This window comes from Heterodontus francisci, chromosome 29 (assembly GCF_036365525.1).
Source record: "Heterodontus francisci isolate sHetFra1 chromosome 29, sHetFra1.hap1, whole genome shotgun sequence".
In the NCBI taxonomy this organism is placed as follows: Eukaryota; Metazoa; Chordata; class Chondrichthyes; order Heterodontiformes; family Heterodontidae; genus Heterodontus; species Heterodontus francisci.
The window spans coordinates 8442856-8461500 of NC_090399.1; the positions used below are offsets into that span (position 1 = coordinate 8442856).

Consider the following 18645-nt stretch of genomic DNA (forward strand, 5'->3'; position numbering starts at 1 on the left):
TTTCCAAATGGGAGTAAATCCTGTCCCGAAGAATCCTCTCTAATAGTTTCCCTGCCACTGACGTAAGGCTCACTGGCCTATAATTTCCTGGATTATCCTTACCACCCTTCTTAAACAAAGGAACAACATTGGCTATTCTCCAGTCCTCTGGGACCTCACCTGTAGCCAATGAGGATGCAAAGATTTCTGTCAAGGCCCCACCAATTTCCTCCCTTGCCTCCCTCAGTATTCTAGGGTAGATCCCATCAGGCCATGGGGACTTATCTACCTTAATGCTTTGCAAGACACCCAACACCTCCTTTTTGATAACGAGATGACGGAGACTATCTACACTCCCTTCCCGAAGCTCATCATCCACCAAGTCCTTCTCTTTGGTGAATACTGATGCAAAGTACTCATTTAGTACCTCGCCAATTTCTTCTGGCTCCACACATAGATTCCCATCTCTGTCCTTGAGTGGGCCAACCCTTTCCCTGGTTACCCTCAGATATCTTTGCAGCATCCTTAAACACGGGTGAGGTCCCGGAGGACTGGAGAATTGCTAATGTTGTCCCCTTGTTTAAGAAGGGTAGCAGGGATAATCCAGGTAATTATAGACCGGTGAGCCTGACGTCAGTGGTAGGGAAGCTGCTGGAGAAGATACTGAGGGATAGGATCTATTCCCATTTGGAAGAAAATGGGCTTATCAGTGATAGGCAACATGGTTTTGTGCAGGGAAGGTCATGTCTTACCAACTTAACAGAATTCTTTGAGGAAGTGACAAAGTTGATTGATGAGGGAAGGGCTGTCGATGTCATATACATGGACTTCAGTAAGGCGTTTGATAAGGTTCCCCATGGCAGGCTGATGGAGAAAGTGAAGGCGCTTGGGGTCCAAGGTGTACTAGCTAGATGGATAAAGAACTGGCTGGGCAACAGGAGACAGAGAGTAGCAGTAGAAGGGAGTTTCTCAAAATGGAGACGTGTGACCAGTGGTGTTCCACAGGGATCCGTGCTGGGACCACTGTTGTTTGTGATATACATTAATGATTTGGAGGAAAGTATAGGTGGACTGATTAGCAAGTTTGCAGACGACACTAAGATTGGTGGAGTAGCAGATAGTGAAGGGGACTGTCAGAGAATACAGCAGAATATAGATAGATTGGAGAGTTGGGCAGAGAAATGGCAGATGGAGTTCAATCAGGGCAAATGCGAGGTGATGCATTTTGGAAGATCCAATTCAAGAGTGAACTATACAGTAAATGGAAAAGTCCTGGGGAAAATTGATGTCCAGAGAGATTTGGGTGTTCAGGTCCACTGTTCCCTGAAGGTGGCAACGCAGGTAAATAGAGTTGTCAAGAAGGCATAAGGCATGCTTTCCTTCATTGGACGGGGTCTTGAGTACAAGAGTTGGCAGGTCATGTTACAGTTGTACAGGACTTTGCTTCGGCCACATTTGGAATACTGCGTGCAGTTCTGGTCGCCACATTACCAAAAGGATGTGGATGCTTTGGAGAGGGTGCAGAGGAGGTTCACCAGGATGTTGCCTGGTATGGAGGGCGCTAGCTATGAAGAGAGGTTGAGTAGATTAGGATTATTTTCATTAGAAAGAAGGAGGTTGAGGGGGGACCTGATTGAGGTGTACAAAATCATGAGAGGTATAGACAGGGTGGATAGCAAGAGGCTTTTTCCCAGAGTGGGGGATTCAATTACTAGAGGACACGAGTTCAAAGTGAAAGGGGAAAAGTTTAGGGGGGATATGCGTGGAAAGTTCTTTACGCAGAGGGTGGTGGGTGCCTGGAACGCTTTGCCAGCGGAGGTGGTAGATGCGGGCACGATGGCGTCTTTTAAGATGTATCTAGACAGATACATGAATGGGCAGGAAGAAAAGAGATACAGAACCTTAGAAAATAGGCGACATGTTTAGAGAGAGGATCTGGATCGGCGCAGGCTTGGAGGGCCGAAGGGCCTGTTCCTGTGCTGTAATTATCTTTGTTCTTTTGTTCTTTGTATAAAAAGCCTTGGGATTTTCCTTAATCCTATTTGCCAATGACTTTTCATGACCCCTTTTAGCCCTCCTGACTCCTTGCTTAAGTTCCTTCCTACTGTCTTTATATTCCTCAAGGGATTCGGCTGTTCCTAGCCTTCCAGCCCTTATGAATGCTTCCTTTTTCTTTTTGACGAGGCTCACAATATCCCACGTTATCCAAGGTTCCCGAAACCTGCCAAACTTATCTTTCTTCCTGGTCCTGGATTCTAATTAATTGACGTTTGAAAGACTCCCACATGTCAGATGTTGATTTACCCTCAAACAGCCGCCCCCAATCTAAATTCTTTAGTTCCTGTCTAATACTGTTATAATTAGCCTTCCCCCAATTTAGCACCTTCACCCGAGGACTAGTCTTATCCTTATCCACAAGTACCTTAAAACTTATGGAATTATGGTCACTGTTCCCAAAATGCTCCCCCACTGAAACTTCAACCACCTGGCCGGGCTCATTCGCCAATACCAGGTCCAGTACGGCCCCATCCCTAGTTGGACTATCTACATACTGTTTCAAGAAGCCCTCCTGGATGCTCCTTCCAAGTTCTGCCCCATCCAAGCCCCTAGCACTAAGTGAGTCCCAGTCAATATAGGGGAAGTTAAAATCACCCACCACTACAACCCTGTTACCTTTACATCTTTCCAAAATCTGTCTACATATCTGCTCCTCTACCACCCGCTGGCTGTTGGGAGGCCTGTAGAAAATCCCCAACATCGTGACTGCACCCTTTCTATTCCTGAGCTCCACCCATATTGCCTCGCTGCATGACCCCTCCGAGGTGTCTTCCCGCAGTACAGCAGTGATATTCTCCTTAACAAGCAATGCAACGCCCCCACCCCTTTTACATCCCCCTCTATCCCGCCTGAAACTTCTAAATCCTGGAACATTTAGCTGCCAAGTCTCTGTAATAGCAACAACATCATTGTTCCAAGTACTAATCCAGGCTCTAGGTTCATCTGCCTTACCTGTTATACTTCTCGCATTGAAACAAATGCACTTCAGACCATCAGTCCCACTGTGCTCCACAACATCTCCCTGCCTGCTCTTCCTCTTAGTCTAACTGGCCTTATTTACGAGCTCCCCCTCATTTATTTCACTTGCTGTCCTACTGCTCTGGTACCCATCCCCCTGCCACACTAGTTTAAACCCTCCCGAGTGACGCAAGCAAACCTCGCAGCCAGGATATTAATGCCCCTCCAGTTTAGATGCAACCCGTCCTTCTTGTACAGGTCCCATCTGTCCCTGAAGAGATCCCAATGGGCCAGATATCTGAAACCCTCCCTTCTATACCAGCTGTTCAGCCACGTGTTTAGCTGCACTATCTTCCTATTTCTAGCCTCACTGGCACGTGGCACAGGGAGTAATCCCGAGATTACAATCCTAGATGTCCTGTCTTTTAAATTTCTACCTCGCTCCCTAAACTCCCCCTGCAGGACCTCGTCACTCTTTCTGCCTATGTCGTTGGTACCAATGTGTACCACAACCTCTGGCTGTTCGCCCTCCCCCTTCAGAATGCCCCCTGTCCGTTGAGACATCCTTGACCCTGGCACCAGGGAGACAACAGACCATCCTGGAGTCTCTTTCACGTCCACAGAAGCGCCTATCTGTGCCCCTGACTATAGAGTCCCCTATAACTATTGCTCCTCTGCACTTTGTCCCTCCCTGCTGAACAACAGTGCCAGCCGTGGTGCCACTGCTCTGGCTGCTGCTGTTTTCCCCTGATAGGCCACTCCCCCCCAACAGTATCTAAAATGGTATACTTGTTAGAGAGGGGTATAGCCACAGGGGATTCCTGCACTGACTGCCTGCCCCTTCTAGCGATCACCCATCTATCTGCCTGCACTTTGGGTGTAATCACTTCTCTAAAACTCCTGTCTATGACGCTTTCTGCCACCTGCATGCTCCTAAGTGCATCCAGTTGCCGCTCCAACCGATCCATGTGGTCTGTGAGGAGCTGCAACTGGGTGCACTTCCTGCAGATGTCGTCCGCTGGAAGCGTCACGGACTTCCCACATCTCACAGGTGAAGCACATCACCCCTTTAACTGTAATTTCTCGCACTAATTAATAAATTAATTTAAAATAAATACTTATTAAATCCATCCTAAATTGTTATCATTAACTATATGGTCCTTGGTGCTAGATTCCTACGAGAAATATAAAAAGCTAACAAAATACAGTAATCTCCTCCCTCTGATTTAGTTATTCTACTTATTTAGTTAATTAGGGTTTTAATCAATTTTTATCAATGTCTTATTTTCAAATTCAGTAAAAAAAATTCCCTACTCACTGACCTACATTAACACACACCAAGTCCCATTCCCCTATCACCCCCTGTACTCACTGATCTACATTAACACACACCAAGTCCCATTCCCCTATCACCCCTGTGCTCGCTCACCTACATTAACACACACCAAGTCCCATTCCCCTATCACCCCCTGTACTCACTGATCTACATTAACACACACCGAGTCCCATTCCCCTATCACCCCCTGTACTCACTGATCTACATTAACACACACCAAGTCCCATTCCCCTATCACCCCTGTGCTCGCTCACCTACATTAACACACACCAAGTCCCATTCCCCTATCACCCCCTGTACTCACTGATCTACATTAACACACACCGAGTCCCATTCCCCTATCACCCCTGTGCTCACTCACCTACATTAACACACACCGAGTCCCATTCCCCTATCACCCCCTGTACTCACTGATCTACATTAACACACACCGAGTCCCATTCCCCTATCACCCCAGTGCTCGCTCACCTGCATTAACACACACCAAGTCCCGTTCCCCTATCACCCACTGTGCTCACTGACCTACATTAACACACACCAAGTCCCATTCCCCTATCACCCACTGTGCTCACTGACCTACATTAAAACACACCAAGTCCCATTCCCCTATCACCCCCTGTACTCACTGATCTACATTAACACACACCAAGTCCCATTCCCCTATCACCCCTGTGCTCGCTCACCTACATTAACACACACCAAGTCCCATTCCCCTATCACCCCCTGTACTCACTGATCTACATTAACACACACCGAGTCCCATTCCCCTATCACCCCCTGTACTCACTGATCTACATTAACACACACCAAGTCCCATTCCCCTATCACCCCTGTGCTCGCTCACCTACATTAACACACACCAAGTCCCATTCCCCTATCACCCCCTGTACTCACTGATCTACATTAACACACACCGAGTCCCATTCCCCTATCACCCCTGTGCTCACTCACCTACATTAACACACACCGAGTCCCATTCCCCTATCACCCCCTGTACTCACTGATCTACATTAACACACACCGAGTCCCATTCCCCTATCACCCCAGTGCTCGCTCACCTGCATTAACACACACCAAGTCCCGTTCCCCTATCACCCACTGTGCTCACTGACCTACATTAACACACACCAAGTCCCATTCCCCTATCACCCACTGTGCTCACTGACCTACATTAAAACACACCAAGTCCCGTTCCCCTATCACCCCTGTGCTCACTGACCTACATTAACACACACCAAGTCCCATTCCCCTATCACCCCTGTACTCACTGACCAAGATTAACACACACCATGTCCTATTCCCCTATCACCCCTGTGCTCACTCACCTACATTAACACACACCATGTCGCATTCCCCTATCACCCCTGTGCTCGCACACCTACATTGGTTTCCAGTCAAGCAACATCTTGATTTTAAAATTCTCATCCTTGTTTACAAATCCCTCCATGGCCTCGGCCCTCCCTAATTCTGTAATCTCCTCCAGCCCCACAACCCTCTGAGATATCTGTGCTCTTCTAATTCTGGCTTCTTGTGCATCCCTGATTTTAATTGCTCCACCATTGGTGGCTGCACCTTCAGTTACCGAGGCCTCAAGCTCTGGAATTCCCTCCCTACACCTCTCCGCCTCTCCACCTCGCTTTCTTCCTTTAAGACACTCCTTAAAAACTACCTCTTTGACCAAGCTTTTGGTCACCTGGCCTAATATCTCCTTTCATGGCTGGTGTCATACTTTATTTTATAATGCTCCTGCAAAGTGCCATGGGATGTTTCATTACATTAAAGCTGCTATATAAATGTAAGTTGTTGTTGCAGTTGGCGCTGTGCGCTTGCCGAGTGGGAGTGTTCGTGCTGTGTGCTCTCTGAGCTCTGAAAGACTTTGCCTACATTGCCACTATACTTTGTATCTCTGTCTGTACAGTTGAGCAGAGTTTGAAGTCTGCACTGCCTGTGGTCTGAGTACCACTGACTGGATTAAGTTTGAGAATGCTGTCTAAGTGATGTCCAATGACATCTCCCACTTCTCCACATTGTCTCTGCACTAGGGCACATGCCCTTATTTTCATTGAAGAATGTTAGATTTCCAGTCTGTGCTAAAGATAACAGTTTGAATTATTTGCTAAAGTTTTAAATATTCCAGCAAATTCTCAGTGGTTTTCATTTTCCAGTTTGCTAATTGTCATTCACGATTTAAAAGATACTGAAACTTGAATATTGTGTTTCATATTCATCAACCATTAGTAGTTTGCAATGAGAGGGACTAACCTCCAACTTTCAGATTCATCACTGCTTCGTCACGGTATGTTCCGGAATCAATGAAACAAGTGTAGCTCCCTTCATCTGATGCTTTTATCTTCTTCAGTTTGAGAGAGGCATTTCCACGGGGTAACTCATCTTTAAAAAGTTCCGTCCGCCCTTCATATGCTTTGTCCTGCACATCCGATCGATCCTGTCCACCGGTGTATAAATGAACTGGAAAAGCCGAGTCTGATGTAAACCATCGAACCTCCAGTTTATCCAGAGATACAGCTGGTACCAGTTGACAGTCTAATACAACATCGTCACCTACAGTGACTATGATGGGATAGTCTGGTACAAACACACGGAATCTCTCTGGTAAAATATAACATTTTAAAGAACATCAGCAATCTTACTGTTGAAATAAATTTAATATTCAAGTGGGATATTTTAAAGGACACCAATAAAATTCCATATTTCGTGCTATTAATTCTTTGAAAGTCATTAACAAGGAAAATAAATTTGCATTTGTCATAAAAGGGACAAAACATTAAAACTATAACTATTCCTACTTGTATAAGTTACACATTTACTCGCTCACTGAACACAGTTTATATGAATAGATCGGGTGATAAAAGGACATTCTAACCAGTAATCTCAGACTCAGGGTAGAGTGGTGGAAGTTAGTTAAACCCCCTCTTTTAGGTAATTTGGGGAAGCTGAGAAGGTGAGCTATTGTTTAATTCTTTCTTTATTTTAGTAGTCAGTTTATGTCGAATAAAGAGAAATGAATCATGAATAGGATCCTGGCAGTTTCAAAGAGCATGAAACTGATGAATGATTTGCACTGGGGAAAGGAGCAAGCCATGATTTTCTCAGCATTCAATACAACAACCCCACTCCAGTAATTCCTGGGTAACTCAGTTAGTGCTTACACTTCTACATAACATGGAAGAAATTCCAGGTGGTGACATTGGCTGTGAAACAATTCCGGAAGCAGTATATTCAGATCCATTACTGGTACTCGAGCAGATTTTTTGGATGAGGCACTCAGCTGACTGATTTCTACATTAATAGTGTTCCTTAGTTCAGCTCTTCATTCTGACCAAAGAACTTCTTTGTGTACACTTCAATTTTCTTCATGATGTTTTTAAACAAAGAACAGCTTGTATTTATAAAACATCTTTAACATTGTAAAATGTCCCAAGGAGCTACACAGAATGTTATCAATCTGAATTTGACACCAAGCCACATAAGGGGATATGAGAGCAAAGAGCCCAAAACCTGGTCAAAGAGGCAGGTTTGAAGAAGGATCTAAAAGGAGGAAAGTGAGGTAGAGAGGCGGAGAGGTTTAGGAAGGGAATACCAGAGCTTAGGGCCCGACTACCAATAGTAGGGCAAATAAAATCAGTGATACTCAACAGGACAGAATTAGATAAGCACAGATATCTTGGAGGGTTATGGGGGTGGAAGAGATCAGAGATAGGGAGGGGAGAGGTCAGAGAGATTTGAAAACAAGGTTGAGAATTTTTAAATCGAGGCATTCATGTGGATTTCAGGAGATAGTCACCCTGCAGCTTAAGAGAGCGCAGACAGAGAGGGATCGGGTGGCTGACTGACTGACAAGAAGGACAAGGCAGGTAGTGCAGGAGTCCCCGGAGGGCATCTCACTTTCTAACCGGCATGCAGTCTGAGTACCAGCTGTGCAGGGAGGGAGGAGAAAAGACAGGAGAGCAATAGTGGTAGGGGATTTATAATGAGGAGAACAGACAGATGTTTCTGTAGTCGCAGACATGATTCCAGGATGGTATCTTGCCTCCCTGGTGCAAGGGTCATGGATATCACTGGGCAGCTACAGAGCATTCTGGAGGGCGTGGGTGCACAGCCTGAGGTTTTGGTTCACATTGGCACCGATGATATAGGTAGAGGGATGAGATCCTGCGGGCTGAGTTTAGGGAGTTATCCAGGGATGTCGAACTGCCATTTCTGCCCCTCTTTAAGCCAAATTTCCATTATAGTAATGATATCATGTTGCTATGTGTCTATCTGTGCCCTCAGCTCATCAGTTTTATTTGCTATACTCCTTGCAATTAAATAAATACCTTTTAACACTACCAAATTCCTGTGCTGTATATCTTTTAACCTTTGCTTCCTCTGTCTTTCAGAATCACTTGTAAATTTTCTGCCTCCCATTCCCTGCCCTGAATTTGTCCTATCTGAAACTGCCCTCAGGTTCCCATCCCCCTGCCAATCTAGTTTAAGCCATCCCCAACAACACTAGAAAACTTTCCTGCTGTCCCAGTCCTGTTTAGGTGCAGACCATCTGTCTTGTACAGGTCCCACCTTCCCCAGAACTGGTCCCAATGCCCCAGAAATCTGAAGTCCTCCCTCCTGCACCATCTCTCCAGTCACACATTCATCTGGTGTATTTTCCTATTTCTATAGTCACTAGCATGTGGCCTTGGGAGTAATCCAGAGATGACTACCTTTAAGGTCCTGCTTGCTCATTTTTTCCTAACTCCTAAACTGTTTGTATTCCAGTTGAAATCCCCAACTATTATCACCCTATAGTTTTTGCACATAGAAATTTGCCTACAAATTTGTTCTTCTATCTCCCTCTCACTATTTAGGGGTCTATCGGGGCGGCACAGTGGCACAGTGGTTATCAGCACAGCCTCACAGTTCCAGTGACCCAGGTTCAGTTCTGGGTACTGTCTGTGTGGGGTTGCAAGTTCTCCCTGTGACCACATGGGTTTCCACCAGGTGCTCCGGTTTCCTCCCACAGCCAAAGACTTGCAGGTTGATAGGTAAATTAGCCATTGTAAATTCCCCATTGTAAATTCCCCTTAGTGTAGGTAGGAGAATGGTAGGGAATGTAGGATTAATATAAATGGGTGGTTGATGGTCAGCACAGACTCAGTGGACCGAAGGGCCTGTTTCAGTGCTGTATCTCTCTATGACTCTATAGTACACTCATAGTCAAGTGTTAAAAAGGGCTGCCCCTTTTTTATTTCTGAGCTCCACCCATATGGCCTCATTTGATGATTCATTTAGCATATCATCCCTCCTCACAGCTGGAATTGATTCTTTAACCAATAATACTACACTCCTTTCTTGTTATCCCCCTGGGTGGTACTGCCAAATCCCGAGCCCCCTGGTTATCTAGAAGCATACAGGGTAAGATAAAGCAGAAAAAGAAAGCTTATGACAGTCACAAAAAACATAATACTTTAGAGAGCCTAGAGGAGTATAGAAAGTGCAGGGGTGAAGTAGAAAAGGAAATTAGGAAGTCAAAGAGAGGACAGGAAAAATCATTGGCAGGTACAATCAAGGAAAACCTGAAGATGTTTATCAGTACATTAAGAGCAAGAGGATAACTAAGGAAAGGGAAGGGCCTATCAGAGACGTACAAGGTAACTTATACATGGATGCAGAAGATGTGGGCAGGGTTCTTAATGAGTACTTTGTCTCTGTCTTCACCAGGGTTATCCAATCTTTTCGCGTGGGGGGGGTGGCGGGGGCCACATTACAATTTTTGCCTTACATGAGGCGGGGGGTGCGTGCAGGGCAGGGCAGTGAGACAATTTTGTAAAGATAAAGGCATCAAAAATTATCTTACTATTCATCAAAACAACACTGGTGCATTTTTGTGAAGAAGCTTGAAATGAGAAGACTAATTTATTTTGTGCTTGCAAGCAAAAAAATGCCAGGGATATGTAGCCTTGATTTAAAGACATTTGGTTTGGTTAGCCCTATTCAGGGGTTGATAGATGGTACAATTGGGCTGGGTGTTTCTTTAACTTGGAAAGTTTAAAATGATCTGTCAGGCGATCTGTGGAGGGACGGGATTGAATTAACAGTGTGTTTCTCCCATCACAATCAGAATTGTATATTTTGATTGGGGGCTTTGACTGAAGCAGTCAGTCATAATAACAGTGAGTGGTTAAGTGAGTGGAATGCTCTGCCTGAGAGTGTGGTGGAGGCAGGTTCAAGTGAAGCATTCAAAAAGGAATTAGACATTTATATGAAAAGGAAGAATGTGCAGGGTTATGGGAGAAGGCAGGGGAACGGAACTGAGAGAATTGCTCTTTCGGAGAGCCAGGGCAGACACAATGGACCGAATGGCCTCCTTTTGCACTGTCAGAATTCTGTGATTCTGAGACCCATCAGCATCTATGAAGAGAAAGGACAAGTTCCGGTTTTGTGTGTACACCCCTTGTTATGGTCTTCCCTCGTAATTTGCTCCACATCAAGTTGTGCAATGAGATGTTAGAGAATGTAATTGAAGTAGACCGTATAATGGCTTGAAGATAATTTCAGGAGAGAGAACAGACTGAGATGCACAAGATGAGGGATGAGGTGGGTTAAGCCCAAGGAACATAGACTTGAACAGAAATGGTAGACAACTGGTTTAGGTATTCACGGCCAGATCTGGATTGAACCACACAAAACACCAGCAGGTCCTGCTCCCGTTTGCCAAAACTACTCACTATTCCAGGATGATCCTCGATGTTAAGGTAATACCCAGCTTCTTTTCTCTACTACAAGCCATTTTCTTCAACCCCTTTACTTCCAGTTATGAAAACTCATACTCTAAATTAGTGAAACAAGTGAAGATACTCTTGTTTCAAAACAAGGTGTCAGGATGATCTGCACTGATGATTCAATTGCTTACCCAGCATTACAGTACGAAGACCAAGTAGGAACACAATACTGAAACATCGTCCTTTCATCACTGGAAGAAACTGATTGAAGTTTTTCACCTAACAAGAGAATTCCCAGTTATGTTTCTTAAACAGGCATAACTATAACACTGAAATAAAATGTGTTAACACATTCTTTCAATTTCACCTTCTGCTATTTTAGCTGAGATGTCAAGTGAGTCAGTTAATACTTCGAGTTAAAGAAGTGGAATTTCAAACATATACATTAAGCGTTTGTATGCCAAAATCTGCAGAATAACTTCAAGACTGACATATTTTACTTGTGCTTTGTCCATATTCTTCAATAAGTTTTTTTTCTAAATGTTATAATTAAAAAGGTACACAAATTGCAAATTTCCCTTTTCCTTTAGAAAAGTTGGAACATTCCTCAGTACGATATTTTCACAAATACTGCAGAGAAACACTGATCAGGAAGGAGATCCAGGAGTATTATAGTGGACAAGTACCCACTAATACCATAACTCTCTCTCACCCTGGCTATTTTCCCTGGTGGGGTCTTCACCTCCACAACCTTAAGCCCAAGGAACAGGGACTTGAACAGAAATGGTGGACAACTGGTTTAGATATTCACAGCCAGATCTGGATTGAACCACACAAAGGACCATCAGGTCCTGCTCTCGTTTGCTAAAACTACTCACTATTCCAGGATCATCCCCGTTATTAAGGTAATACCCAGCTTCTTTTCTCTAATACAAACCATTTTCTTTAACCTCTCTCCCCTGTCTCCTCCAGTCCCACCTCCAACAAGTGCAAGGAGCTCATGGATTTTTTTGTCACCAACACTGAGACCAGCCGATGAGCTACCTCTGTCAGTTCCCTCCCTTCCCCTAGCCCGCCGGGCCAAACTTCCTTTCAGGCTTCCCCATGCCCTAACCCTGAACTTGTTTCTTCTCTATTTTCTCCCCTCATGCCCTCTCCAAGCTCATCTTGTCCAGGAGACACCACTTGCGCTCAAGACCCTATTTCTATCAAACGACTGAACAGTTAACTTCCCTTCCCGGCTCCCACATTAACTGATGTTATTAACAGCTCCCTCTCCTCAGGTTCTGTCCGTCTCTCCTTCAAATTTGTCGTCATCATCTCTCCTCAAAAAACTGATCCTTGGCCCCTCAGTCCTTGCAAACTACCACCCCATCACTAATCTCCATTTCCTCTGCAAAAGCATTGTCCAACCCATTCATGTTGGGGGCCACATTAGAATTTTTGTCTCACATGGGGGGGCCGGTGAGACAATTTGGGAAAGATAGAGGCATTAAAAATGTATCTTACTTTGAATCAAAACAACAATAAATGTGCATTTTTGTGAAGAAGCTTCAAATGAGAAGATGAATTAATTGACCTGACTTTCTCATCACTATGTTGGACATGTATTTAGTGAGATACCTGGCATTTTTTTGCTTGCACAAGTAGTCAATGTTTGCCTGCACATTTGTTGCAGTGATGCAGAGTATTCCAGATAGATGTCCATCTGTCAGGAGTCATCACGCTCTCTTTCTCTCTCTGATCTCCCGTGTTGTGTCCTCCCCACCCCCCGTGTCAGCTTTGGTCTCTGTCCCCCATCTTTCCTCTGTGTGTGACACCTTCTCTCAGTCTCCCTCTCTCTCACTATCTCTTTTCCCCCCTCTCTCTGCCTTTGTCTATGCCCCCACTCTCCACCCCTCTATCCCTCTCTCTCTCTCTCTCTCGGTTCCCCGTCTCTCACTCTGTCTCTGTTCTCTCTCTCTTTCTCTGACAGTTGCAGGGAGCAGGAGCGCCCAGCAGAGCAGCTTTGTGGTTGTTCAGTTTTATTAAAAACACCACGTTGTCCGTTTCACAGCTGATAGGTGCTGACATTGGGAACAGCAGTTTCTGAACTTCAAGCAGACTCGGGGTTTCCGGAAGCCTTTTTTAAAAAAGTCTGAACCCACTGGAAAATCTCAAATCTGTCCGAAGTTGGGAAACCGCTGTTACCGCTCTCATGCATCACCTGTCAGCTTTGAAACTGACTTACAATATTTCTTAAAAAGCTGGTGTGGAAGAAAAAGACAATGGGAAATTTCTCATCTCTGAAATACATCCACGGGCCAGATGGAATTCTTTGGTGAGCTGGGTCCTGGCCCACAGACCCTATGTTGGACAATCCTGCTGTACAAAGTTCTTCAACATGTTGTCACTTTTCAAATTTTTGCCCGTCTTTCCTAGAATATCAGTGTGAAAGTTCAGGTTGAACTATCTTCAGCCAGAAGTGCCAAGTGGATGTGTAGATCCAGTAAAAACACATAAGAGCTTATTTGAGACAAAGGGCTAGTCACACAACAATACACAGTGTGTTGAAACATAGCGGGGGGCTGGGTAGAAAGGGGGAACAGCACACAGATGGCCAAGGAACTGTAGAGAGTACAAGAAAACAGGATGAAGCAAGACAGGTGCTACCAGACACAGTGTCCTTGCCAGATAAAGGAGTTGTTATGGACACGAGGTATGATTAGACCCACAGTAGACAATGGGAGAGTGTGAGAATTGAAAAGTGCTGACCAGGCTCTCACTGAACCAAAGAAGGAATTATCATGATGTCATTATACCAGACCCTTATGAGCAAGTAAGAAGGGTGGGTCTTGGAAACAAGATTTAACCCCTGACTGAAACTGGGGATGGCATAAGAACCCCGAGGAAGAACACTCGAGAAGACACCCGAGTCAAGGACTCAGAGAACAGAAAGGCAGATGCAAGTCCCAGACTGATCACCTCGTGTCTTGACGGGTAGTTTACTGTGCAAGTAGTGAGTGCTTGTACTTGATGATTTAATGTGTGAATAAAACATTGATATACCTTTTACCAGTCCACTGTTGTGAATTCTTTAAGAGTAAGTGCAGATTAGGCACAACATAATTGATGTCCTTGGGTGGGCTTGCTTGTAGTACTATTTAAAGTTATTTTGAAGAGTCTCGCCAAGTTTGAACTAGTTTAAAAGCTAAGTTAAGAGTTCAATGGATTGGTGAATGGTTGAGTAATTATGGCCCTGGCCAGGCCAGAGGGAGAGTTGGAACTCTGGAGATATTTGAAGGGCAAGTGGCCCTCGTGGATCGATTTTGCAGGGAAGCAGTACACGGGCCAGGGGTCCGTTGGGGTACGGCATTGGGAGGATGCGCGCACCCACCAAGCTAAACGGGCACCTAAGTTAGTGAAAGCCACTGCTATAGAGTCTTGTCTGAGGGAATTAGATAAAAAAGAAGTTGAAAGGTTGAAGCAGGAGTTGCAAAAGTTAGAAGAATGTGTGGCGTGATAGGTCCCTGAAGGCAGAAACAGTTAGTGCAGCACAAGTGGTGCATTTAAGTCAATTCCAGTCTCAGGCTGAAAAGGCTGAATACAGTCTCAGTCAGGCTGAGAGGGAAGTAGAGAGAGAGAATGAACAGCTCACAGGAGCGGAACAGAAATGCTCTGACTTACAAACTGCAATGACAGTTCTGCACCGCTCACAGACTGAGTGGGTGCACCAGTCAGCGGATCATACAAAATGTCAGCAGGAGAAAAATAAACTACAGTCTCAACTCTCAGAGCAAAGGGGTATAATATGTACGTTTGCGGATCGGGAGGATTATGACAATGATGACGTTAATTGGGCCGACTTGGCAGACCAGGCCAGTAGGTACCAGAACGATGAAAATGGTTCCTGGGATGATCCACCTCCCGAACCCCCAATTGAGCCATCGACCCCCCACCCTGGCCTTACCTATGGTGCCATTGATAACTAATCGAACAGATGGGGTCCGGGGGGATAGGCACTAACGTACACTGCTCCGTATACTATCATTCAATTGGTGGAAATACAGAAGGAGGTCCCTAAATATAACGGAACAGGGATCCCGACCTTACTTTTGCAGTTATAACCCATTTATGGGCTCTGCATGGATTGGATAATAGAGAGGAGGTTAAATTATTGGGAATGTGTTTAGATCCCATACTCTTCTCTGTGTTGCCACAGGCACAGCAAGGGGACGAGAGTACCCCGGATGAAATGAGGGCGGCAATATTGGCAGCATCAGGGTGCAATAAAGGGGATCCCACGGAAGGCTTGCACAAGTGCCAATAGGGGTCAAATGAGCATCCGGTGGCGTTTGCCAACCAGTTATGTAACAATTTCAATGGAGTTTATGGGCCCGGATTGGACAGGGGTAATATGGGAATAACATAGCCTGATGGGTGCACACTTTGATAGCTCATTCTAATGAGAATAGTCAAAATGTATGTGAAAGTTATGATCTGGAAGACCAAACCCACACGGAACAGTGGGCTCTACGATGTATGACCTGTGTATGGGAGAGAGGCCTGGGAAAACGGGAAAAAGACAAAGATAAGGGAATGGGTAAGATCAGTGCCTTCCACCCGAGGGGCCTGGGGGCAGTATGGAGGAATGAGGGACCCAGGAGAGGGAACACCACCACCCCTTATGCAGAACGAGTGGGGCAGGGTAGAGTGATGGCCAGAAACAATTCCCCTCTGCCCACAATTGGCAGATGTTATAATTGTGGGAAGCAAGGACATTTCATCTGTGATTGTACTGCGCCCCAACGACATTCCAGGGAGGAGGAACCGGGTGCACCATCCCATTATTGTCCGTTGCCTTTGGAAGGGGCCAGGCTCAGCAGTCGAACCGCAAGGGCGGTCGACACCATCCCATGGCTGCTGTAGGTGAAATCAGAAGGCAGGGGCAACCGAGTCAGTTACCTGGAATTCTGATCTAGATACCGACTGGGAAGATTGATGGTGTCAGGCCTTGGTGCAGTGGGTTTGCAAAGTGGGCGGTGGGATCCGTTTGGGTGACCGGTGGTGAAAAGTGAGGTAGGAGGCCACCTCACTATGTTTTTGTGGTATACCGGTGGCTCCTGGACGGTCCTGAACCAGTTTTTCGGTACGGACACATCTTGTCATACCCAGAATAAAGTGATGTTAAGTGGCTTTATGGGCCATGTTCAGACAGGGATTGAAAATAAACCATTATTATTTAGATTTGGCAACTATTGTTTTAACCACACATGTGTGATCATCAAGTTGGGACGATTGATGGAGAACATTTTGGGATCAGATGTGATGAGGGAACAAGGCTCGTCTTTTGATCCGGTGAATTGTTGTATCTGGAAGATGCCGAACGCGCAGGGTTTCTCTGGTATGATCCAAACAGGTCAGAGAGAGGATCAGTGCGATGGCAGAATTGTGGTTAAAACCAGAGGACATGACGACTGACGCAGGAGCACAGCAACTTATCGAGCAACACCGTTCGGTGTTTGCAACTCACAAGCAAGACTGCGGACGGATAGCAGGGAATGTCCTAGTTGAGGGGCCAGATCATCAACCGCAGAAACAGTATGGGTTCCCCAAACAGACAGAGATAAAGGTGAGGGAGGTCATTGACAGTCTCCGACAACAGGGGGTGTTAAGACCAGTGGCATCTACCAATAACTCTCCTATTTGGCCCATCCATAAACCAGATGGATTGTGGCGACTGACTATTTACTATCGACAGTTAAATAAGGTCACGCCCTTGACTGCACCTACTGTTGCTCCGAGCCCCGAAACAATAATGAAGCAGCTCCCACAGTCTAAATGGTTTACTATGTTGGACATTAGCAATGGGTTCTGGTCCATACCACTGGCGCAGGAGTGTCAATATAAATTTGCGTTTCTGTTCCAGGTACAACCGTACACCTGGACGTGTCTCTCCCAGGGAATTCATAATAGTCCGTCAATATTCCACCAGCGGTTGACACAGGGGTTAAATCCTTTCTCCCGATCAGAATGTTTGATCCAATATGTGGATGACCTACCGCTCCAAATGGAGAGTGAGGAAGAGCACTTAGAATTACTGAAGGAACTCCTTCGACTCCTCTGGAAGGTCAGAGTGAAAGTTAACCCTAAACAGGCACAGATAATGAAAGAAAAGGTTTCCTATTTGGGAATAGTGATAACAAAGGGAAAGCATGAGATAGAGCAGATGGGAGTACAGACAATCCTCAAACTCCCCCTACTGCAAGATATTAAGGCTCTGAAATCATTTTTGGGCCTCGTTGGGTATTGCAGGAACCATATTGATGGATTTGCCTGAAAGGCAGCCCCTTTATATGATCTCCTGAAAAAGAACTCCGAGTGGGTATGGACACCAGAGTGTACGTCAGCGATTACAGATTAAAACAGGCACTGGCCACAGCTCCGACACTACAGGTGCCGGACACATCCCTACCATTTGCTCTCGAAGTCACTACCACAGATACCACCTTATCAGCGGTATTGCTTCAGGAAAAACATGGTCGATTTTGCCCAGTGGCGTACACATCTCGCCTGTTAACATCAGTAGAACGGGCTTTTCCAGTGTGTGAAAAACACTTGCTGGCCGTCTTCTGGGTGATTCAAACATTTTACTTATACCGTCAGCCTCGGCCCTGTAACTATCCTAAGTGAACACACACCTATCCAGTTGTTACTGGACGGATGACTGAAGGACGGTAATGTTAGTCCAAATTGTATTGCGCGGTGGACCTTGCTCTTGCAGGGGAGAGACATTTCAGTGAAAAAGGCAAGGACTACTACGTGCCTGGTGGACAATTTAATCTACCAGGGCAAACCCCCATGACTGTCAGGTTTTGACAGCAAAGCCCTTCAAGGGACCTTCTGTGACAAAATCATTGGGGGGTTTACAAGGGAAGAAACCAGCAATCAAACCAGCAATCAAAATTTTTGTTGACGGCTCCTCTACAGTGGAGGACGGGATTAGGCAAACAGGGTGTGGATTACATGTACAGGATCATAATGGAAAACCTATTAAAGACCTTGCCTTACAGTTACTGGCAAGTCTAAGTGTGCAGGGTGCAGAACTAGCTGCGGTCGCTTTTGTGGAGACACAACCGCACACGTTTCCCCCACCGGTTGATATCTCTTCTGATAGTATGTACATGTGTAACAGTTTAACCAAGTACCTACCTCTGTGGGAAGCGAGAGGTTTTGTGTTGCCAGATGGAAAACCTTTACCGTCTGCCCCATTACTGCAGAGAATAGTAGATGCAGCAAGGAAAGGGGAAGGTCGGTATGGGATCATCAATCTAAAGGCTCATAGCAAAGAGACCCTCGTAGGAAATAGGAGGGCCGATTTGTTGGCAAAAATAGGGGCAAAAGCAGAGAAATATCGGGATCCAAGGGGAGATGACACGAACCCTATAAGTGCGGTAATAGTCTCCCAGCTTAAGATTGAAGATTAGGTAGAGGTGCAAAGCCAAGATCCCATGTAAAACAGATACAGAAGGGAGAGAAATGGCTAGAAGATTATTCTAGATGGAAGTCAAAGATACAGACGGATATGGGAGTGGGTGATGAAGGAAGGAAAATATA

The 18645-nt window shown here is 45.5% G+C and overlaps 1 protein-coding gene across 1 annotated transcript in view; it reads right to left on the reverse strand.

Moving 5' to 3' along the window:
- The window catches only part of LOC137346105 (butyrophilin subfamily 1 member A1-like), a 123549-nt gene extending 112227 nt beyond the window's left edge, over window positions 1–11322 (reverse strand). The window contains exons 1-2 of the mRNA XM_068009402.1: window positions 11241–11322; window positions 6593–6940 (exon numbers count right to left, since the gene is read on the reverse strand). Coding sequence (XP_067865503.1) covers window positions 6593–6940; window positions 11241–11298 — 406 coding nt within the window. The 5' untranslated portion in view covers window positions 11299–11322. The remainder of the gene's footprint in view (window positions 1–6592; window positions 6941–11240) is intronic.
- Between the last annotated feature and the right edge of the window lie 7323 nt (window positions 11323–18645).